General features: G+C 38.5%; 1 protein-coding gene across 5 annotated transcripts in view; it reads left to right on the top strand.

Annotated features, from left to right (window-relative positions):
• The window catches only part of TMTC1 (transmembrane O-mannosyltransferase targeting cadherins 1), a 282846-nt gene that overhangs the window by 223578 nt on the left and 33459 nt on the right, over positions 1-25809 (top strand). For all 5 annotated transcript variants that reach the window (XM_050748517.1, XM_050748516.1, XM_050748520.1 and 2 more), the window contains one exon: positions 23247-23355. In XM_050748517.1, coding sequence (XP_050604474.1) covers positions 23247-23355 — 109 coding nt within the window. The remainder of the gene's footprint in view (positions 1-23246; positions 23356-25809) is intronic.

Raw genomic sequence — 25809 nt, 5'->3', positions numbered from 1 at the left:
ATGGTCCAGACAATGATAGTAGTAACAGTGGTGGTAGTTATAGAATTTAGCTTCTAAACTTAAAAGAAAAAAACAGGTTAACAAACATCAGAAATGGAAATTTAAAAGGTAAAAATGCCCAGAATTGGAGAGTAATAATATGTTTATCTGTGCTTGTCAGAATGCTGACAATCCACATGGTTGCTGAATTGGTTTCCATCTCTTAGCTTCTAGAGGGCACATGTGGCTGCCTCTCCAGTACCTTCAAGCTAATGGTTCACTTGGTCCTTTCTTCCTCTACCTAACAGGATTGTCTCCATTGCTGAGTAACTCAGTATGATGCATTTTCTTCACCTTCCTTTTACTCCTTGACTCTTACAGATTCCCATAGATACTGAATCTTTTTACTAATGTACATGTTAATGCACTTTTTAAAAAATCTCATTTGAACAGAAGCCTTGGAGTGAGTTAATCACAGAACAGTCTAATATAGTATAAACTGATAGGTGCCATCCTAGGTCTGAAGTTTTATGTGTAAGAATGGCTTTATCCATATGCCTGAACACAAAATCAAGGAAACACTACACAAAAATAAATGAATGCCAAGAAAATACAATGAAATAAAGTGAAAAAAATAAAGTAGAAGTCAGAAAACTAAATGAACTTAATTTTTCAAATTCGATAGCATTGTTAAAATTTGATAAAAACTGAGAATGATGAAAAACAACTGATAATGGGCTGGGCATGGTGGCTCATGCCTGTAATCCCAGAACTTTGGGAGGCTGAGGTAGGAGGATCGCTTGAGGCCAGGAGTTCAAGACCAGACTGGCAAACATGGTGAAACCCCATCTCTAATAACAATATAACAATTAGCCAGGCATGGTGGCATGTGCCTATAATCCCAGCTACTTGGGAGACTGAGGTACAGTAATCAGTTGAACACAGGAGTCGGAGGTTGCAATGAGCCGAGATCCCACCACTGCGCTGGGCGACAGAGCAAGACTCTGTCTCAAAAAAACAAACAAGCAAACAAACAGAAAAGAACAAATAAGGGCATCACATGATGGTAAGGGAGCAATGCAACAAGAAGAGCTAACTATCCTAAATATACATGCACCCAATACAATAGCACCCAGATTCATAAAGCAAGTTCTTAGAGACCTACAAAGAGACTTAGACTCCCACACAATAATAGTGGGAGACTTTAACACCCCGCCGTCAATATTAGACAGATCAATGAGACAAAAAATTAACAAGGATATTCAAGACTTGAACTCAGCTGTGGACCAAGTGGACCTAATAGACATCTACAGAACTCTCCACCCCAAATCAACACAATATTGATTCTGTTGATTCTTCTCAGCACCACATAGCATGTATTCTAAAATTGACCATGTAATTGGAAGTAAAACACTCCTCAGCAAATGCAAAAGAATGGAAATCTTAACAAACAGCCTCTCAGGCCACAGTGCAACCAAATTAGAACTCAGGATTAAGAAATTCACTAAAAACTGCCCAACTACATGAAAACTGAACAGCCTGCTCCTGAATGATTACTGGGTAAATAACGAAATTAAGGCAGAAATAAATAAGTTCTTTGAAACCAATGAGAACAAAGACACAACATACTAGAATCTCTGGGACACAGCTAAAGCAGTGTTTGGAGGGAAATGTGTAGCACTAAATGCCCACAGGAGAAAGCAGGAAAGATCTAAACTCAATACCCCAACATCACAATTAAAAGAACTGAGAAGCAAGAGCAAACAAATTCAAAAGCTAGCAGAAGACAAGAAATAACTAAGATCAGAGCAGAACTGAATGAGATAGAGACACACAAAAAAAACCCTTCAAAAAATCAATGAATCCAGGAGCTGGATTTTTGAAAAGATTAACAACATAGACCACTAGCCAGACGAATAAAGAAGAAAAGAGGGAAGAATCAAATAAACACAACAAAAAATGATAAAGGGGATATCACTACTGATCCCACACAAATACAAACTACCATCAGAGAATACTATCAACACCTCTACACAAATAAACTAGGAAACCTAGAAGAAATGGATAAATTCCTGGAAACATACACCCTCCCAAGACTAAACCAGGAAGAAGTTGAATCCCTGAAAAGACCAGTAACAAGTTCTGAAATTGAGGCAGTAATTAATAACCTACCAACCAAAAAAAGCCCAGGACCAGACAGATTCACAGCTGGATTCTACCAGAGGTACAAAGAGGAGCTGGTACCATCCCTTCTAAAATTATTCCAAGCAATAGAAAAAGAGGGACTCCTCACTAACTATTTTATATATGAGGCCAGCATTATCTTGATACCAAAACCTGGCAGAGACACAACAAAAAAAGAAAATTTCAGGCCAATATTCCTGATGAACATTGATGAGAAAATCCTCAATAAAATAGTGGCAAACTGAATCCAGCACCATTATCTGCCATGATCAAGTCGGTTTCATCCCTGGGATGCAAGGCTGGTTCAACATATGCAAATCAATAAATGTAATCCATCACATAAATAAAACCAATTATAAAAACCACATAATTATCTCAATAGCTGCAGAAAAGTCCTTCAATAAAATTCAACACCCCTTAATGCTAAAAACACTCAATAAATATTGATGGAACGTTATCACAAATTGATGGAACGAGGTATTGATGGAACGTTATCTCAAAATAATAAGAGCTATTTATGACAAACACACAGTCAATATCATACTGAATGGGCAAAAGCTGGAAGCAGTCCCTTTGAAAACCAGCACAAGACAAGGATGCCCTCTCTCACCACTCCTATTCAATAGCCCTCTCTCACTACTCCTATTCAACACAGTACTAGAAGTTCTGGCCAGGGCAATCAGGCAAGAGAAAGAAATAAAGTGTATTCAAATAGGAAGAGAGGAAGTTAAATTCTCTCTGTTTGCAGATGACATGATTGTATATTTTAAAAACCCCATTGTCTCAGCCCAAAAACTCCTTAAGCTGATAAGCAACTTCAGCGAAGTCTCAGGATACAAAATCAATGTGCAAAAATCACAAGCATTCCTGTTTCTTTATTCCAGTGATAGACAAACAGAGAGCCAAATCATGAGTAAACTCCCATTCACAATTGCTACAAAGAGAATAAAATACCTAGGAATACAACTTACAAGGAATGTGAAGGACCTCTTCAAGGAGAACTACAAACCACTTCTCAAGGAAATAAGAGAGGGCACAAACAAATGGAAGAACATCCCATGCTCATGGTTAGGAAGAATCAATATTGTGAAAATGGCCATACTGCCCAAAGTAATTTATAGATTCAGTGCTATTCCCATCAAGCTACCATTGACTTTCTTTGCAGAATTAGAAAAAAAACTACTTTAAATTTCATATGGAACCAAAAAAGAGCCCATATAGCCAAGACAATCCTAAGCAAAAGGAACAAAGATGGAAGCATCATGCTACCTGACTTCAAACTATACTATAAGGCTACAGTAACCAAACAGCATGGTACTGGCACCAAAACAGACATAGACCAATGGAACAGAACAAAGTCCTCAGAAATAACACCACACATCTACAACCGTCAGATCTTTGGCAAACCTGACAAAAACAAGCAATGGGGAAAGGATTCCCTATTTAATAAATGCTGTTGGGAAAACTGACTGGTCACATGCAGAAAACTGAAACTGGACCCCTTCCTTACACCTTATACAAAAATGTAAGATGTAACATGTAAGACGTAAGACCTAAAACTGTAAAAACCCTAGAAGAAAACCTAGGTAATAACACTCAGGACTTAGGCATTGGCAAAGACTTCATGACTAATACACCAAAAGCAACTAAAGAGCTTCTGCACAGCAAAAGAAATTATCATCCGAGCAAACAGATAACCTACAGAATGGGAGAAAATTTTTGCAAACTATCCATCTGACAAAGGACTAATATCCAGAATCTACAAGGAACTTAAACAAATTTACAAGAAAAAAATAAACAACCCCATCAAAAAGTGGGTGAAGGATATGAACAGACACTTCTCAAAAGAAGACATTTATGCGGTCAACAAATATGAAAAAAAGCTCATCATCACTGGTCATTAGAGAAATGCAAATCAAAACCACAATGAGATACCATCTCATGCCAGTTAGATTGGCGATCATTAAAAAGTCAGGAAACAACAGATGCTGGAGAGAATGTGGAGAAATAAGAATGCTTTTACACTGTTGGTGGGAGTGTAAGTTAGTTCAACAATGAGAACACACAGACACAGAGAGGGGAATATCACACACTGGGGCCTGTCAGGCGATGGGGGGCAAGGGGAGGGATAGCATTAGGAAAAATGCCTAATGTAGATGATGGGTTGATGGTGCAGCAAACCACCATGGCATATATGTAACTATTTAACAAACCTGCACATTCTGCACATGTATCCCAGAACTTAAGTATAATTTTGAAAAAAAGAAAGAAAAATGAAAAAAAAAAAAAAGTACTGGGTCTGGTGACTCATGCCTGTAGTCCCTGCTGTTTGGGAAGCTGAGGCACAAGAATCACTTGGGCCCGAGAGGCAGAGTTTACAGTGAGCTGAGATCATGCCACTGTACTGCCTGGGTGACAGAATGAGATTCTGTTTCAAAAAAAAAAAAAAAAAAAGGAATGATGGAACTGAATCCTAAACCATTTACAGATTGTAAAGCAGTGAAATATAAAATCAATTGGTGTGAAATTGAATAAATTTTAGAACTGATAAATTGGCAACATTTGGATCCTAGTATACTGAAACATAAGTCTTCCATTGGATTCCTTTCTGTATGACTAATAAATTGGTCCTATATGGGATAAGAGGAGCCACTGAAAGAATGAGGAGAATATAGACTAGAAAATAAAACACATTCGGTGTGCTTCTTTATATATATATATTTTATTTCATCTATATATTTGAGACAGAGTCTTGCTCATTCACCCAGGCTAGAGTTCAGTGGTGTGATTATGGCTCGCTGCAACCTCTACCTCCCAGACTCAAGTAGGTGGGACTATAGGCATGCCCCTACATGGCTAGCTAATTTTTTTGTATGTTTTATAGAGATGAGATTTTGCCATTTCACCCAGACCGGTCTCAAACTCCTGGGCTAAAATAATCCATCTGCCTCAGCCTCCCAAAGTACCGGGATTATAGGCATGAGACACTGTGTCTGGCCTGCTTCTTTGTATATTTATAGCACAATATAGGTTTGAATTATCGTTAAGTCTACAATTTGTAATTTTCTTTGACCCACCTTAATACACTACTCTGCTTTTTTCAAGTCTTTTTCCATGCCCAAATCCCTACTAACAGTGATATTAAAACTAATTGTGTATTAAAAAAAAAAAAAACAAGAAAAGAAAAACAACTGATAATGAAGACAAGTGTACAACTGTGGTGGAAAAAATATTTTAGTTCTAAGAGGCTCTTTTTAAAAATAGCAAATCAAACAGCGTGACAAAAATTAGACCTAGTTATTGTAGATAGCTAGATACAGATCACTATCTCGTTATTTCACTCTGCTACTTTTATGAACACGTATTTCTTTATGTGAAGTTCTAAGGACTTGTGTTTTAATAAGTCATTGTTGCATCTGTATATGTCCTCCTTAAGAACCCAAATAATGTACTGGCTATATAAAATCCTGTAAATGTCTTTTGGGGTACCTGGATTATATAGCGCTACATTCAAAAATCATACAGATGAGTATTTTATCCATAGAAGCCAAATAAAAGGGTTGGCTACCAAATCACATTTCTTGTTAGGAATGCTATTCTACAGTTACAATCATAATATGGTGCTGAATTTGGCTCTACTTGAAAATAATGGCAGATATTCTTATAAGTTTCATTTTGCCAAGACCTGAGCAAAAGATGGATGCTCTAACTTTCCTTTTTCAATTCACATCTTATCACTGCTAACATCTTAAATTCGTACATGTGAGTTAAAAATGCATTTTGGAATTTGGCACTGGCTACTTTTCACAGTAAGAGGAGTTATTGGGTAACCAACATAGGATTTTTTTTTCCCCCTCTCTTTTTTAGTAAAAATCAATTTTTGATGATGATCCAAATCAACAACAATGCTTTACATTTGTATAAGACTTTGCTGTTTCCTGAGTGCCTTTTTTTTTCATGATGCCCTTCCAATGAGTCTTTACAGTGAATAGGAAGGAAGAGAAAATAAGGTCCTAAGAAATTAACAGAGGTCCCAACAAGTTACCCTTGTTTACCTCCTCTTGCCTGTTACACCATAAAGCCAAGTGGCTCTTATCATTATTTCAGTCTACTGGATTATATGACTGAGCTAACATTGAAATGCTTTCCAGTTTACAGATAAGGTTCTTTTAATATTCGTTAGTTAATCTTTAAAACGATCTATTAGGAGATATATTGCCTTCCTCATCCCCATTTTACTGGTGAGGAAACCAAGGTTCAGAGGTTTTCTGTGACCTTGGCTCAGGCTATGGCACAGCCAGGATTGAATCCCTGCCCTTGAACGCCTTTTCCTGTTCACTTTCCATTACCCATGTGCCCAAATAGCTTTCCAGTCCAAACATTACATAATATTAAACTGTTTGATGGCATGCAATTGCCTTTTGGGAGAAAGGACCACCCTGCATCTCTCTTAAAGAAACAGCAAATTTGATTTACATCACCCCAAGGTTATGTTGCTAGGTAACAGAGAGAGGTGACCCAGAAAACAGCACTTAGATAACTGAACTTTAGTTCTGCTTACCTTAATACATTTCTGAGCCATAGCAATGGGTCAAAAACAAGAAGAGGATAAAAACACTTTAAATTTGGTTTGACTTAATATGTTTTACTATTTATTCACTTTAAGATGTACACAATATTGATTTCTCCATTGAGTTAACTTTTGAGTTATTGAGTTAACTTTTAAAAATTGTAACCTTCTTTATAATCTGGAACTTAATGCTCATTCTGAGAATCCAAGTTCTCTTTAGATGTGAATAGTTTATATTTCGTAATCCCTGAGAGGAAGCACTATCATTATTCCTGTTTGATTAATAAGGAAACTAAGATTTGGAGAAAATAAGTAACATGCCAAAGTCCCTTAGTGAGGAAATAGGAGACACAGAATGGAACCTAGATCTGCCCTGTCCCTTCTGCCCGTAACCACCACAGTCTACTGCCTCCTTGTGGCCCACCTGAAAACTGGGCTACAGCCTGCAGCACCACTGACCAGTAGAAATGAGAGCCATACATGTAATTTACATTTTTTTAGGTAGCCATATTTTGAAACATTTTAAAAAGTGAAATTTTTAATAATAGACTTTATTTGAACCCTAATATATTCACATTATTATTTTAGCATGTGATTAATATTAAAACATAATTTTTAATATTTAATGTAAAAAATTGAAAGTATTACTGAGCTGGTGTGCATTCTTTTTTTTTAAATGAAATCTTTGGAATGCAATGTGTGCTTTACACTTACAGCACATCTCAGGCCAGTCATATTTCAAGTGTTCAATAGCCACATGTAATTTGTGGCTACTATATTGGACAGCACAGATGTTTATTAATAACCTTGACTTTGAAAGAAGTATGAGTCTTTGTCCAAGCCAGAAGCTCTAAATAAGATGTGACTCTGTCAGAGCATCCAAGCAATCTTATAGCAACTCATCTGAATTCTTGGAATTGTATGACAGACGGCTTTAGACTCATTCATAGCAGTAGACTTCACTGAGTGTTATCCAAATATATCTGGCCCCTTTTATGACCATTTCACTGGACTTTGCAGCTCATGTGTTATGATGCTGTGCAGCACATTTACAGTGTGAGAGGTTGATAAGAAGCAGCTTTCCATGCCACCATCTTTCTTAGTTTATGTTAATTCTTGTTGGCTTTGCTTAGAATTTAAAATGTCAAAAAAAAAAAAAAAAGAAGAAGAAGAAGAAAGAAAATAAATAGGCAAGATTAGCATGAACTTTTTATGGATGAACAGAACAGAAGTCCCTGATGGCTCAAGAGAATACAATAGAATATTTAAATTCAGGATATAGGAAAAATATTTCTGTGAATGCTCGGTTAAAATAGCTGTTGGTATTTATTACTGAAATGGAATATAAAAAGAACTTCTTGAAGAACCACGTCATACCTCCCTTATTGCCAAAACTACCTTTTGTACACATAATAGAATATGAATGTTATGTAGGTATTACAATAAATCTTATAATCAAAACTCAGAGGAAGATGTAATGGAATGTCCAATAATTGAACTATATAGAAGATGAATTTGATAACAGCATATATTTGATTTACTTTAGTCTGATCCTTTAGAAAATTGAATATATAAAAAATATTAGGAGACCGAAATCAGGGTAACCATTATCTTTAAGGGCTAGGGATATATTTCCTCACACCTTTGGCACTAGCCACACAACCTTTTATTTCATAAGAAGGAAGTTGATACATTCAAGACAGTAGTTTTTCTCTACCTTTTAACTGAAGCCCCAGAGAGTAGACAATGCCAGCCACATGGATAAAGAAAACTTTTCGACACCCTTACTACCACATTAGTATATCAGCTTCAGATGGGCATTTTTTGTATCCTCCTCTTAGTGTGAAATTCTTCTCCCCACTCTCCACCCCTGTGGTAGTGACCTGTTCCCTCCACCTTTACTTACCGCTAGTCCCAATCCCATTACACTTGTTCCCCTTCATCTTTGTCCAGATCATGTTTGTTTCTCTCCAGCTCTTTCTCCTTGCTCTTTTAAAGCCCAGTCCAGCATCTCATAACACCATCCTCATCACTGCCATTTCACAATTTCTTGTACCTTCTTCCATCATCCTCAGGGACTTGAGCACCAGGGCAGTGACTCTCCATTGCTCACCAAACTATGCTGTCTTCTTCAGCAAGTAGATCCATCACCAAGTTCCTGTGCTTCTGTCCCTTCAGGGTCCCCCATTTATGCTCTACCTTGGCATTTACCAACATGGCCGGGCCGCTGGCTTTTTAATTATGCAGACTTTGTCATTCTCTAGCACTTGAATTCTGAAATGTTCCTCTTTGAGCTTAACCTCTTACCTCTGTCCTCCCTTCCCTTCTCCCCACTCTCTCACTCCCACTGACACTTTAGAGGGGTCATGATTATGACCTGCCACCTCCTTGCTCGTCTCTCTGCTCAGTTACCTTCTATTAAGACCCGAGCATCAGCGTAGCTTCCGTGACAGGTGCTATTCTCCCTCTCCCTCTTTCAACACTTTAGAGGGGTCATGATTATGACCTGCCACCTCGTCGCTTGTCTCTCTGCTCAGTTGCCTTCTATTAAGACCTGAGCATCAGCGTAGCTTCCGTGACAGGTGCTATTCTCCACTCCGTCTTTCCTGCCGGCCCTGCACTTGATCACTGTTAGAACCTCTCTTCTCTCTGATCTTTGTGTTCATAGTTTATAACCCTATCTCTAATTTATCTGATGTATTTCAGTAATGCACGTGATATCAACTGATACTCTTTCATGCTTTTACCATCATTTACCTGCCTGACCAGGCCAACCCAAGTTACTTCACTACCTGCATTTTGCTTCCTCGAGACCGGTATTTCTCAATGTTTTGTTTTGTTTTTGTTTTTTTCATTATTATACTCACTTCTTTTAAGGAACCTTTTTAGATATCTTTTCCTATCATTTTTCTCCCCAATTAAACACTCAATAATAAGATTTGTTACATAGGATTGAGCTTGGAAAGACCACAAACCGTTGTAATGTCTATGATTATTTTTCACTACCACCATCCCCACCCCAAGAAGCAATTTTCACTCCTGTAGAGAATGTAGGACTCTAGACTGTCATCCAATATATCAAATGATAAAGGGGAAAAAAAAGTACAAATCTGAGTTGAATGGGTTCCCTACATGGAAAACAAAACCATGATTAGGGGTAAGAGGTGTTGAAAATTCATTCCTTATGGTCTTTTATGGTATCTCCTGTTTCCCTAATGCATGCATTCTCTGTTCCCCTCCTCCGTGCCCTGTAAACACACCCAGAAGACAACTTCATCCCTTACTCTTACTTAGAATTTTCAGGTCATTCAAGGTGAAGTATTACAGCTTCCTTTCTTTCTATCTCAAAATTTCCTGCATGTTCACAGACTTCCGCTTATTTTGCTCTCCCATAGAAGAAAGCCTTATTAATATCTTGCCTCTTTCATGAGGCTAGTGTTTATACCTGTGTTTATGTGTTTTTTTTTAAAATTGAGGCATAACTAACATGTATTAAAATGCACAAATCTTCAGTGTTCAGTACAATGAGTTTTGACAATTTTATGTGCTCTTATAATTATTCCCAAAATAACATAGACAATTTCCGCCACCCCAGAAAGACCTCTCATACTTCCTTCCAGTAAATTTCCACCTCCGCTGAGACAATCACTGTTCTGATTTTTTTTTTTTTTTACGGTAAATTAGTTTGGCCTAGAACTTTATTTTAAAGTGATAACTTGTATATATTTATGGCATCTGGATATTTTCACTAAGCACAATTTTTTAGTCTTATCCATGTTGTTACATAATACTTTTATTGCTGAGTAGTATTCTATCAAAATTAATCTTATATAATTTGTTTATCCATTTACTGTGGGTGGATACTTGGTTCATTTACAGGTTTGGGTTATTACAAATAAAGCTGTTGTGAATATTCATTTCCCAATCTTTGTATGTTCATTTTTCTTAGGTAAATATATATTTATTTATATAAATAACATATAAATATATAACATATAATATAAATAACATACTATATATAAGTTATATCTTTTATTAATGTATATATTTACTTAAATATATCATACATATTATATATTACTTATATAATATATAAATAAACATATTAATATTTATATATTATATATTAATTTTTACATAATTGATATATTTGAATATTATTTATATTATATATTTATATGTGATGTATTATTTATATTACATATTTTTATATTATTTATATGTAATATATAAATATAGGTGTAGAATTGTGAGTGTTTCTTAAATGTTTTCAGAAATTACTGTATTAGTCTGTTCTCATATTGCTAATAAAAACATACCTGAGACTGGGTAATTTATTAAGAAAAAGAGGTTTAATGGCCTCACAGTTTCACATGACTGGGGAGGCCTCACAATTATGGCGGAAGGTGAAGCAGGAGTAAAGACACGTCTTACACAGCGGCAGGCAAGAGAGCGTGTGCAGGGGAACTGTACTTCATAAAACCATCAGATCCCATGAGACTTATTCACTATCAGGGCAACAACATGGGGAAAACCTGCCCCCATGATCCAATTACTTCCCACCAGGTCCCTCCCACAACATGTGGGGATTATGGGAGCTGCAATTCAAGATGAGATTTGGGTGGGGACACAGCCAAACCATATCAATTGACAAACAGTTCTCCAAAACAGCTGTGCCATTTTTCACTCCATCAGCAATGGGGAAAGATTCATTTGCTCCATATCCTTGTGAACATTTGGTGCTGTGTTTTAGCCATTAGTGGTCATTAGTGTAAAATCCACATGTGTTCCTGATTCTATTTATCTCCTCATCTATTACTAATACATAGGATATCTCTTAGGTCTTCAAATTCTCCCCAGTCCACAATTTCAGCATGCCCCAGATCCCCCTAGGGAATATTTCTCAGTTGAGGCACTCCCTCCAGTTGTTCTCCTCACTCTTTGCTTTTGATCACATTGGCAAGAAGAATGGTTAGCGCCTGGTGCTTCTGCTTCTTTCCACCTGTTCACACAGCTGTCTAGTCATGCAGCTGCTCTGCCACCTTTTACTCCATTAGTTTCTCTGCAGTGAAGAATATGACACTGTTGATCTTCTGATTTTGAAGCTGTTTATTTCATTGCTTCTATCATAATGCATTATTTTGCTCTTCCAAATCCAACCTCTGCTCTTCTTCGACCCTTCCTGTAGATTTAGGGACAGCTAAGAAATTCACTTCCATATCCATTGTGTATACACATAGAGTCCAAATGTCTTAGCATTTAGGGCTTTCCATAATCCTGCCACTTCCTCCTTATTCTTCACTCCTCCCCCATACTGTCCAAACCCAGACCCCAGCCAGGTTGGCCATTTGTCAATGTATGAGAAATACTAACCTGCTAGGTTACATTTGAGAGACTGGGACTGAGGTTTTACATTGAGAACTTTCCTAGTTCATTTAATATGTGGTGTCATTTACATTTTTATCATTTTATGGTCAGTAGCTGTCCAAAATTAAGTTATCTGGGAAATAATGAGAATGTCTATGTACTTACTCAGGATTTGGCAGTTATTTGTATGTAAACAGATTGCTAATGGTTAAACTATTTTTGTGAGTACCTCTCCCCTACTATAGCTCCACTCATTTATACTGTGATTACTCATGAGTTGAGGTTACATTGTTTTAAATCAATCATGTACTTTGCAAGGAGTCTTCTCTCAATCTTTCCTTTTCCTTTTGTAATGACTGCAGTAAACACCGCTGAGACCTGAAGACAGAGCCACCGAGGAAGTGCTGTGGGTGGGAGCAAGCTTTGAGGAATTCCCTGGTTTTTGTTTACATTCTCTTGAAGGAGTTGGAATGTCACCATTTTCCTTCCTTATATAAATATTTCTAACAGAGGATAAAACAGGCCAGACTGCTTTGTTGAGTACAAGAGTTTTCAGTAGTCTCCCCTGTCCTGAAAATCATTTTCCCACCCCATTCTCCCTTACCATCTTTCCTGGAATCCTTTGTTATCTTGTCCCCTTGAGCTCCTGTGCTTCCTGAAAGACTTGAGATGACTCAAGATATAGGTGAAAAAGGAGTAATTTTTGGAATAACTCAAGGTAAAAGAGAATTTTTTTTTAAGAGAAAGGGTCTCACTATGTTGCCCAGGCTGGAGCACAGTGGCTATTCACAGGTGCGATCATAGCACGCAACAGCTTCAAATGTCCAAACTCCTGGGCTGAAGTGATCCTCCTGCCTCAGCCTCCTGAGTAGCTGGGACTACTCTGATTCAATTAAAAGAGTAAGAGAAATGTGGATAATCAATGAAAATTTATTTCTGCACATATTTATCTTACTTTAGGGTACCAAGTGCCTGAACTTTTTTCCTAAAGCCCAGTAGGAGATCAACTTTACCCAAACAATTAAATTTGGCATATAGGCTGTTAGACATGATCAAAAGGCTTTTAAATCTAAAAATGCTCTGTGTAGGCCAGGAAGAGAAATAGGAAGGACAGAAAGAGAAATATGCATGTTCCACCCCTGCCTGTGGCCTGCAGAGCCTGTCCCAGGAAGCATGATGTAAGGCCCCTTCCCTTCTTGGTGACTCCTTGGTAATTCTGCCGACCTCCCTCCCATTTGTGCCTTCCTCAAACAGGGCCCGGTTCCCTTAGTTTGGTGTTTTCATGCCATGCCTCTTGTCTGCCGGCCAGCACAGCAGGGCTCTCTACCCTCAGCTTTCTGGCCACGCTCCTCCTGCAAGTGAGAGGGATAAAAGTAACTGGCACTTAAATGGCAGTCTGCTCAGCCCTTCTCATGTCTCATGAGCCTGCCCACACCAGTTGTCTAGGACAGACCCATCACTCTCCGATTACACACCGAGAATCCCGTGAGGAGAGAGTCCAGGGCCGGGAAACTGACGCCAGTGCTTTCTGCCGCATCATGCTGCCCCACTACCACCTCCTGTGTGTTCTCCTCAAGACCAGCAGCTGGGAGAGCTTAGCGAGCTGGAGTCTCAGTTCTACTGCAAAATTACATGTGACCTTGGGAAAAGGATTTGATCTTGCAGTGCCTCCAACTGCTCGTGTATAAAGTGCAAATAATACTAGTAACTACATCTTCATAAGTACTAAATACAATAATGCATGTAAGTCCTTAACATAGGCCCTATCACCCAGTGAAGATGAAATAAGCTTTAACAATTATTCATTATCATCAGCCCAGGGACATAATTTCTCACTTTCAATTTGAAACTCAGGTCCTTGGTATAAAATGAATAATGAATCAGAAGTAGATAATGCGTTTTCTACCCCTGCAGTTGAACAGCTCAGGGGAATTTAAACTTTGCTGAGACTCAGTTTCCATCTTTCTCTTTTTTTTTTTTTTTTTTTTTTTTTTTTTTGAGAGACAGAATCTTGCTCTGTTGCCCAGACTGGAGTACAGTGGGCCAATCTCAGCTCACTGCAACCTCCACCTCCCAGGTTTTAGCAATTCTCCTGCCTCAGCCTCCTGAGTAGCTGGGACTACAGGCATGCACCACTATACTTGGCTAATTTTTGTATTTTTAGTAGAGACGGAGTTTCACCATGTTAGCCAGGCTGGTCTTGAATTCCTGACCTCAAATGATCCATCTGCCTCAGCCTCCCGAAGTGCTGGGATTACAGGCGTGAGCCCTTGTGTCTGGCCCCCATCTCTTTAAAACAAAGGATGAGAACAAGTGATCTCATAGAACTATCTAGCTGCAAGAATCTGTGGTTTTAACTATGACTACAGGTTTCTGGTCTCTTAACTGAGAAGTACAAGCAAAAGAAGACCAGAGAAGAACTTGAAAGTCCCTTTTCTCTCCAGAGGAAGTACTTACATTGTAACAGCATCCTGCCTCTGCTGAAAAAAACCCATGTGTGAGGCTTCTGGTAGAAATTTGAGCTTGGAATCTTGATGGCGAGGAGAAAGGAGCAAGTGGAGCTAGCATTTATTGCCTCCTTCTATGTGCCAGACACTCTGCTAAGCACACCACTCATGTTCTTTTATTCCACCCTAACAGGAACCTAGAGAGGTAGAATTATTTAATAGTAAGCACATTTCTCTTTGGCCACTGGGGCTTCTAGGGAGGAAGCATCTAACACATCATTCAGCTGGTGAGGGCAGAGCTGAGATTTAGACAGCCATAAGCCTGAGCCTAAACCCAGGGACATGCATTAAACTGCATCATCAAAGCATCCATTTAGCTATGGGGTAAATGAATCCTGACTAAATTAAGTTGTTCTCAGCTGCCTTCCCTTTTAGATCCCTACCTGGAAGCATTGTTTTTACACTTTCCCTTAATCCCTAAAGGATTTAGCATATGTATTTGCATGCACTTTGAAGTGAAGCTGGCTGGGGGCTAGTTTATCCCAGCCCACCTCCATGCACAGAACCAGCCCTGCAGATTCCTGCAGAGGAAGGCACAGTGGGGCAGGTGTTGCGCTGCCTGGGTGCAGAGCAGTGACCTCATCCAGAGGATGACAGACACCAAGAGTCGTTCCAAAGGAGCAAAGGAGCGGAACTCAGGGCTAAGTTTTCCTCAGGAGCTACTCTGTGCCATCCCCAGTGTGAGGTGTGTGTGTGAGCTGCATCTCCATTTCTGCTGCCCTGTGACTAGATAGCGTCAAAGCTTTCCATCTTGCCATTTCTCAGTTTCCAGGTGGGAGTAGGGTAGGATGGGGGGTGGCAGGGCCTATTCTCTGAATGTTAACTATTAGGCTGGTGCTACTTTTGCATCACCCTATCTAATGAGTGTGACTGTGAATTGAAATTTTTTTTTTTTTTTTGAGTCGGAGGTTCGCTCCTGTCACCCAGGCTGGAGTCCAGTGGTGCGATCTCAGCTCACTGCAACCTCTGCCTCCCAGGTTCAAGTAATTCAACCTCCTGAGTAGCTGGGATTACAGGCATCTACCACCACGCCCAGCTAATTTTTGTATTTTAGAAGAGACGGGGTTTCACCATGTTGGCCAGGCTGGTCTCAAACTCCTGACCTCAGGTGATCCACCTGCGCTGGCCTCCCAAAGTGCTGGGATTACGGTGTGAGCCACTGCGCCTGGAAAAAAACATTTTTTTAAATTCTTTACAACCACATAATATGAATCTGTGTCCTCCAGACAGTTCCATGTGGCTTCTGTGAAAAGTCAAGGAGAAAAACTAGAGCGAACCCCTAGTAAACTAGATGCTGTATTTCCATTACATTTCCCAGGTGTGCTCCGTAAACTTGAATCTAAAGGAAGCTACACAGAATATAATCTGATTTGCTTTTCTTTCTGTACAGGAAAGATAGTAGAACCACAGGAAAATGTGTGCTCTGTAAAGATCATCTCAGTCAGACATTTACCATTTGACTTTCACAATTCAGTGTTTTATAAGAGCTGGTAAAGTCAATATGCCAAAAAAGAAAAAAAATGATCTTTTTCATTTGTGAGGAACATCAGTTTTGAATCCAACAATAACAAACACTCCGATAAAGGAATAGTAATTAAGAGGTCTGCCTGGAGTTCCAAGTTCACACCATGGCTAATGGGAATTTTACTGCCACCAAGAGGGTCGCCAAATCCATTTATTTCTGTTGCTGGCATTTCCTACATTCTCTCCAAATGTCAATACTTTTTCAAAGCAAGCATCTGCTTTCAGTTTAAATGAATATGTCATGAGACTTTAGACAGAATCCAAAAAGATCTCTAAATTGACAAACTTATCCAGTCCTTAATTACTAAAAGAAAAATGTGGCAAAACCTTGTTTGCTTTTGCTAAATATCTGTCACTGACATGGAGCTATGAAAGTGAGATGATGCAAATGTTTTTACTTAACACACAGGAAAAACAGTCCCTATGCTGTGTAACCAAAGGGAAAATTCCCTGTGAAACTACAAGTGTTTAATGGCAAAATTTGCACATTCTGAACAAGATCTAATTTAATGTTTCTGTTATGAAATCAATGATGATGTCACTGGTCCCAGGAACACATTCTCAGGAATTTTTTAGCCTTTTGGAAGCTCCTGGGGGAAACATGAGAGAGCTGAGTTTTGCTGCAAAATATTAGAAGATTTTTATTTATGTTATGATGGATAACACAGGAGCTAAGACTTGGATATGCAGTCAAGGATATTCACAATAGAGCCCCTGTGAGAGAGAAAACTGCCTCTTCCCATTGCAATATTCCCCCAGAGTTCTACTCTGCCTAACCCCATTCTGCCACATTTCCTGCTATCCAGGAGTATCTTTCATGAGGCAAATTAACCAGCCAGTGCCACTTTTCTCTTTTGTTCAGATTGTCCCGGGGAAGTCTTCTTTATTCTGTTTTTTTAGCTTTCAGCATCCTATTTTATTTAGCCTCCTATGCAGATTCAATTGATCAGGCAAATCCTGCATGCAAAACCAGGGCAGAGTTTCTTAAAGCGTGGGCTAACGTCCATGCTAAGCAGAATCACCTGAGAGGTTTAAAATCTTAATGATTCCGGGGCCCCCCCCAGACCTGCTGAATCTTATCAGTCCTGGCATTCTGCATTTTACCAAACACCTGGAGAGTTTTATGCACCAGAATTTCAGAAGTGTTGATGTAAGGGAGAAGTAAAGACAAAATATTTTAGATCACGGAGGATTATTATCAGTCATCAGCTAGTGATGCTGTTTAGCTGCTAAGGAAATTCCTGATGTCGCAGGGCAATAATATTGCCGAATTCTGTAGCACTTTTTACCTATTTTTAGGTATTACCTGCTTTTATGCTTTTTTATGCTTACCTGCACTTTTTACCTATCCAGGGATCTCTAAGAGTTCCATCAGTGCCAGTTGAACCCCCTACCAGAAGCTCTGACAGTCCTTGTTGCTCTTAGTGTCTTTAGTATCACATGAGTTATTAAAAGGATTCAGAGTTTTCTTTTGTGTGACTCCAAAATCAAGTGTGTCTGTGCCTGATTGGACAGGATATATACTGATGTTCGATTTTATCTATTTTTCACCAATTACGGGATAGTTAACCCAGGCCTTTCAATATAACTCAGAAAAATGACCCGTGGACTTGGTCAGTTCAGAGAAAAAAAGTTATTTTAATATTTTTCCCCTTTGAAATGGACCTGTCAATTCAGTCTAAATGGCTAAACTACATTTAATACAATGCTATGAATTTAGGTATGATGATTATTAGATTAAAAATCTGTTGTGGGGCTGGGCATGGTAGCTCACACCTGTAATCCCAGCACTTTGGGAGGCCGAGGCAGGCAGACCACGAGGTCAAGAGATCGAGACCATCCTGGCCAACATGGTGACACCCTGTCTCTACTAAAAATACAAAAGTTAACTGGGCGTGGTGGCGCACACCTGTAATCCCAGCTACTTGGGAGGCTGGGGCAGGAGAATCGCTTGAACCCAGGAGATGAAGATTGCAGTGAGCCGAGATTGCACTACTGCACTCCAGCCTGGCGACAGAGCGAGATTCGGTCTCACAAAAACAGACAAACAAATAAAAATCTATTATGGTATCAGACACAAAGAAAAATTACTCTTACGTGTAACCTAAACTTTTTATGAATAATTTGAAATGTGGAAAGCTATTATTTAGGAGAGACTGTATCAAAAACACCACATTCTCCTTGGTTTTAAAAATTAAGAAAAGAATAGAGGAGATAGGTTTCAATGGGTGATTTTTAAAACATTAAATGAGTTAATAATAAAAGCCAAAACATAGACAGTACCTACCGTGTGCCTGAGACACATGGGGGTCAGATAATTTGCCTAAGGAAACACAGCTAGTAAGTGGTAGATGTAGAGTCAGAAGCCAGTCCTTCTGGTTTTTGAGTCTGTGCTTTTAACTACCATGTAGTGGTAAGGTGGATAGGCGGCTTAGCAGTGTGCTTGGTAAGTAACAGATTTTCAATATGTGGATGCTGTGCTTCTGATTTTCTTATGATTCTAAGTTAGGCTTGTGCTGCTTCTGTCTTCCTTAGGATCACATCTACAATACTTAAAGAACTGTGGAAACAAAAATGAAACATGGGGAATCATATTGTCACCTTTTGTCAAATTTTATTCAAATATTGGAAAACTTGTTTAAGGAGATTTACAAAGATTTAGAAATAAATGGTAAAACTATGGGTTTTTTTGGGAAAAAAAAACTAATGCAGCAATTACTGAATTTCTACTCTGCACAAGTCACTTTTCTAGTCTCTGGAACAGGGGGAAAAAAGTAAGATTAGTAAGATGTAGGTCCCACCTATGAAGGAACTTAAGACCCAGTGGTCACAGAGGAATTGTATAACATTTCAGTGAGTGAACACAGAAATGCCAAGTGTGGCCTCAATGGAACAGTCTAGATTTGAAGTTCTAAATTAGAGTCCAGGTGTTATTGAAGCTGTGTGAATGGGGACAAATCACTTGAGCTCTCTAAACCTTAGTTTTTTATTAATTTGGGGTGATGGTGGTTGGTATTTTTGTCTAAATCTTTGAAAGGGAGCTAATTATGCCAAATTTATAATGCTTCATGAGAATTAGAGTAAATTACTTAGCATAGTCCTTGGCAGAGACTAAATGTTTAGGAAACAACTATTGCGAAACATGCAGCTTAAAAAACTTGTCTGCATGGCACATTCACTGTTAGATGGAACTGGACCCCTCTCCCAAGAGGCAGCAGTAGGGTTTCCCACATATACTTCACTAGGGTCTTGGAGAAGAAAAATACAGAGGTCAGAACGGGGCTTCTAGGTAGCAATTTCCTACCATATTTTTCCTATGATGATAGAAAAAAAAAAAAGCTGAAACATCAGAAAGGTCATATATATGTATACATATGTTCTTAGTTTTGTAATGTGTTTTTAGGAGCTTTGAGCTGGGCAAGTCAGGGAAGGTGTCACTGGGAACCAGAGTTGAATAGGAAGGAAGGAAAAGCCATCTGTGAAGTGGTGCGGCAAGAACACCAGAGTGAGAGACAGAAGACCTAGGGCTAGTCCCTCTTTTTGCTTAGGAGCAGAGCAAATCATGAAAGCTCTCTGAATCTCAGTCTCTACTACTGTAAATTGAGGTTGGATTCTATCCATAATTCTCAAGTCTGGGTGATTGTCATATTCATATGGAGGGCATCCTATTAAGAGGCCAAGCCTCAGAGCACTAAAGTCTTTTTTAAAGCATACCCAGTGATTTTTAAGGTGCAGTGAAGATTATCAATGGAGTAGATCATTGTTAGTTACTGCAGAATGGATGCCAAAGGCAACCCAGTTTCACTGGAGTAGTGGGTACCTGGGTATGTTTGGAATGCTGGTCAGAACCATATTGTAGAGGGTTTTAGTCTAAGAGTCTATTTGTAGGTAGTTGGACATTAATAAATAATTTTATATATGGCAATGTGTTGAAAGCAGTGGTCTAGAAAAAGTTCTTTCAGTTGTCTGCACATAATAAAAGGAGACGAATGAGAGAACTAAAAGAAGATGTGTAAACCAAGGCATTAGCAAGCAAAACTGAGTAAGGTGCTGAGTAAGTCTGCAATAATGCAATAGTATTGTAGAACTGATTTTTAATATGGGATAATTATCAGAGAAACATGTGCTATAATACAGATATGAAAAAGGGATGCTACTAACATCAGAAACAGTTTGAAATGAAGTTTCAATCTCACATAGTAATCACATTACTATATAACCAAGGAAGGTTTTATTTAGATGAATTATCTTCTCTAAGTTATTATGTCAAAGCCACACCTATTCCATAAGCTCCCACCAATGGGTGAGCAAGAGAGACTATAGAAGAAATATTCTCTTCATTCCTCTCCCTTTTAGAAACAAAAACAAATCACCACTTATCAACTTATTGGGCTTTCTTTAAAAAGAATTTAAAAATATCTCTCAAGGTAGCATGTGATGTCTGTTAGCCTGACCCATTGGTGCTTAACAACACTCAGCAGCTCCCAGGCAAAAGGAGAATCATCCAGGAGTACACAGCCAAAAAGAAATGTCCTCTCTGCCGGAGTCTTTGCATCTTGTAATACTCATATCCTAAATTAATTACATGATAACGTGGTTTTTTTTTTTTTAAAGTCTGTTGGTCTCTCACAGGATTTTTAGAGAATGATGTTTTTTATCAAGAATCTGGGTTCTTGGTGAATAACTTTGATGCTAATCTTTCCATTGTGTCACATGAATGCTCATGGACAACCTCCAGCATTTAGGTTCATAGACTGTTTTGAGTGGTCGTCTTGCTGAGTTCATATGTAAAAGGTCTAAGTTTTCATTCTAACTGATGTGAGCCATGACAAATGAAAACCCTTAAATCATTGCTATGACGATATTGTGAGGTTTTTTTTTTTCTCTGCTGATTTGAAGAATATCTAAGCTAAATTATGTCCCAAGGGACTTAATTTTCAGCCTTAGTTTTCAAAGTCCGTATCTTCCTTTGGACTTTGAGAGGATTTCCAAATTAATGTTATTAAAGATTCATGCATTTTTAGAGGAAGAGCTTTGCTAACCATAAAATAATAGACAAATTAGTGTGATACAAAAATACACTTCATTTAAAAAACATGTGCCAATGGAAGAATTACATGAAGGTATATTTAGAATGGAAACTTGAGTGTATGTAGTGGACTTCCATGGAGTCTTATGGGTACTCTTTAAATGTTTGTCCTTGAAATGAGTGGATCAATATTAAAGCACTAAGAGAGCTGTAATACAAATTAATTATAACCATGCAACTTGAAAGCCATCCCAAGGACAGTCCACTTAAGGACACGGGTGTTATACCTGTTCTCAAGGAGGGGACTTTGCAGAACAAGAGTCCATTAGGAGTTAGATAGACCCTAATAAGGAGAGGATAGTATGGACCACCACCACTCCTGAGAAACAGCTAGGTGCTTGACATATAATCAATAATGATAAATATTTGCTTCATTGAATTGTTAAATCCAAGGTCTGTGTTGGAAGCATGGCGGTTTTTTCCCCCAAGGTCTGGTAGGAAACTCCCTGCTAGTTGAAATTGCCTTATGTAACAAGCTGCTTCTAACACTTAAGAACTCAAACTTATGGAGTGAATATTAGTTTTCCCTCTATGTAACTTCATCCTCAGAAACTGGAGCTGTAGGGGTGGGGCATAGGGGATGGAGGGGATTGTATCAGGAGCTACTGTCAGCTGCCTTTGATACCTCATGGGACAGTTCTGCTGAAATCGCAGTGTGCATACAGATCACCTGGGAATCTTTTGCAACTGTAGGATCAGGTTCAGTAGGTCTGAATGGGGCCTGAGATATTCTGCATTTCTCATAGGCTCCCAGGTGATGTTGTTGAAACTGGTCTATGAATCGTACTTTGAGCAGAAAGGTCATTAGGGGTGGATTTCTAAGAAGTTAGAATCAGCAGATATGGTATGATGGAAGAGCACTCAGCAGACTGATTATATAAACATAGATGAGTCACTTGACTTCCCTGAATTGAAAATTTCTCATTAGAAAAATGAGTATAATAATAGAACGATAATACCTACCATATGTGATTGTTGTGAGAAATACATTAATAATGTTATGTGAAAAGATATGAGGGTATATGGCACATAGTCATTGCTAAATCAATGCACAGTAAAAACATAAGCACACAACTCTATATTGGTAACTGTTAAAGAGGAGAGGACCTTTAGGCTGTGTCCTTGCTATAGTGCAAAGGATTCTCTTCTTCATTGCACAATCACAATGTCTAGCACTTAACGAGAGACCAGTGTCTGTGGAAATGTATTAATAGCAAACTGGTCACTTCGAATACTGTACATTTTTGGCCCCAAAGACGTTGATATCAGCATAATGACCCAATGTCTCCTCATTGGATTTAACAGGAAAGAGAACTTTTACCCAAGAAAATGGTAATGACTTTTGGGCCTTGAATCCTCTTTAAAAGGAAGTGTCATCACTGGGAGAAGAACCAAATGAAGAAGTCAGAATTAGCCTCAATTTTCAGTAAAAATATGATGATGAAATGTCTCATTATTCTTTACCAGCGGTGGTCACAGTTGTCTCTAATTTCATAAATTATTTATGGAATCTTTTCTCTCTTAGATATAAAACCAAAGTTTAACATTGGCAGTTTGGCCTGGTTTGTTCCTGGAAGGTACAGCCACCCTTAGGAGCTCAGCCTGCAGTGGTGTGACCAGTACTACAGGGACCCACATATCTTCACATCATTGTAAATTGGCTCTCATGCCACCCAGACAATGTGCCCCAAATTGTTCCTCTGAAGATCAAAGTTTCTCATTAACAACCCTGCAAAATATTGACTATAACTCTGGAAGAGTGCACAGCAGGAAATAGAAGGTAGAAAAAAGTGGATAACCTGAAGTGTAATTTACATCTTTGCATCTCTTTCCATGGAGAATTCAGAGAGACCGAAAGAAACTGTTAACACCTTGAGATGATGTAGTTTAATTCATTTGCAATAAAATCCAGAGTGAATCAGCTAACCTTTGCTAAAAGAAATGAGATTTTTAGAGTCTAATCAGAGGATTGAAACAAAGTGTTATTAAAAGATGTTCTCCCCCACCCCTTCGTTATTTTCTATAGGTCCCAGGAGAAAAAGGAAGAAGCTATCACCTTACTGAAGGATTCCATTAAATATGGTCCAGAGTTTGCAGATGCATATTCAAGCTTAGCTTCGTTATTGGCTGAGCAGGTAATTGTTTCACACAGTAGTTTTTTTCAATGTTATTGTTACATGTATAAATTAATGTTACACAGATTTTTGCACTAATGATTTAATTTGTAAACCCATATTGGACAACCAATCTATATGTCAGTTTCTTTTGGACAGAAATTACAAGCCTAATTTTCTTCTCTCTGTGTAGTGTAGGTGGCCTTTAGACAAAGATGGTCCATTATTTGCCATTGATATATTCTCTATCACTTTGGTACAGAATCTATCAAGAAAAATACGTGATATTTGCAGTTTTTATTACTACTTACTTGTAATATTTTTCTGAGGAATTGCTAGTGCTCTAAGATCTCTGAGCTCAGTATGGAGCCATTTGATAATCCTACAAATTCTGTTTTAACATCAGTTAGAATATTATAGAGACTCGTGAGACAGGCTCCTAAGAGAACACTTTTTATGGTATAAAACAGATGTGTTTTAATCCCCTCCTTCTTTTCAGTCGTGTCTGAATGATTTGATACCAGTTTTCAGAGTCTTAGATGCATGACCCCTGCTATGGAGAAACAGATATAAGTTGTCTTCTCTCTAAATAGATGATACAGTTTTGTTGACACACAGGGTGCCCTTGATAGACAGTAGATTCTGCTACCATAAAATTGCCAGATTATCTTTAAAACTCAAACTCAACATCTCTGCAACATGCCCAGCAGCATTCAATTGGCTTAAGGGCAATAAGTGATTTGCTACTATATGTCAGTTTTGTAGGGAGCAATTTGCATCAAAAATTTTTGGAGTCTCCAGCAAGAAGCAAAATTAGGACATTCTATGAATATTTAAGTGACAGAGAATATAAACCTAGTTTTTTTGGTCTTTCCCCCTGTAGGATAGGTGGGCTTTAGATTAAAAACCTCTGTCTGTGTTGGATGATTTTAATGCATGCTTTAGTACATTGTGTGAGCTAAAATGGTCATGGATGTGGTCTGTGCTATACACTGGCAGTCCTTAGCTGCCCTTGGCTTGTGTTGAAACAGACACAGGGACTGGCTGCATCAGTGTTGCTTTGTCTCACCTCACCCCAGCCCCTTCCTTTTCATGAGCCCCTCCCCCTGTCTCTGACTGGCTGCTTGTTTTGTATAACATGCTGGTTTCTGACCAAATGTTACTATATCAGAGAGGTCTTCTGAGATGACCCTTTGTAAATAGCAACCTTCCCCTGCCCATGATGTTCTCCACCACCGTGTCCTGCCTTACTTTCCCTATAGTATTTATCACCATCTAAAACACATTTATTTGTGTATGGGCTTTCTGCCACCATTAGAATATTTGACTCTATGAGAATGGCTATGCGTTTTAATCGTCTAAGCTCATTTTTAAAACGATCAAGATGTTTAATGATGTTGAACTTTATTTTAGTTCCTTCTGTAGTATCTTTGCATTCAGCCTATTAACAGATTTTGTAGCAGATGGAAGTTTAATGTATACTTTTTCCTTAGTTATGTGTAAGAAGTGTCAGATGACTTATTTAAAATCGATTACTTGATAAATTTAATCTTTTGGGAACTGCAATGGCAAATTGCTATCAAGTTATTGCATTTCGCATAGTTGAAGTTGTGAACAATTGTTAAGAAAAACAAATGATGACTAGGATCATTATCTTTTCTTACATACAAAGGTTCCATCTTGTAGCACTTTCCTGTTCTACATGGGAATGTAAAATGCTGTGAGATCTAAGAATGTAACTGAAAGATTGAAAAGTTCTGTCTTCTGCCCCTTTGGGCAATTGATTTGAGCATGAACACAATGAAGCAGCTGTTGGGCATAACTCAGGACTGCCTTCCCCTCTGACTTTCAACATCCTATCTTCAAGTTTTGAACTATTTAGTCACAAAAGAGTGCATCAGATGTGCAAGAAAGGCACAAACTGTTAGAGAAAAACCCACCTAGCTTAACATTTTTTTAGTAGCAAACGAATTCGTTTCTTGGTTGCACAACTTTATTTAACAGCATCCTGGCATTTCAAACACCCGGAGTATATGAAATCAGTATTGACAAACCTTGGTCAATGTGTAACATACAGTGAAGCCATCCCCTTAGTCAAGCGACCTGTCCTTCATTGCCACCATCTGTCCCCATGCACGGCCCACATGGATTGTGGCTGTGGGTCAGTCTCAAGCCAAAAAGCTCTTTCCTACACTCAGCTGAAATCACCCATTTTGCATGTAGTTTTTCAGAAGCTGGATGAAAGAATTCATTCTGTATTTACATCAGCCTGACATTCTGTATTTATGTCAGCCTGACATTTCTGATTTTCTAGGACTTTTTAGTTTTCTTGCTGCGGTACAGTGTATTGACTACCATTTCCAGCTCTTTCAGTTGGCAAACTTGATAACAGTTTTAGTGAAATAATTAGTTTATGTCTTTGATTTTAAAAATGTTGTGAAGATCGGTAGCAGTTAGGAAGCCCTGCGGCATATC

This window comes from Macaca thibetana, chromosome 11 (assembly GCF_024542745.1).
Source record: "Macaca thibetana thibetana isolate TM-01 chromosome 11, ASM2454274v1, whole genome shotgun sequence".
Classification (NCBI taxonomy): Eukaryota; Metazoa; Chordata; class Mammalia; order Primates; family Cercopithecidae; genus Macaca; species Macaca thibetana.
This window is presented reverse-complemented; position numbering and strand designations above follow the sequence as displayed.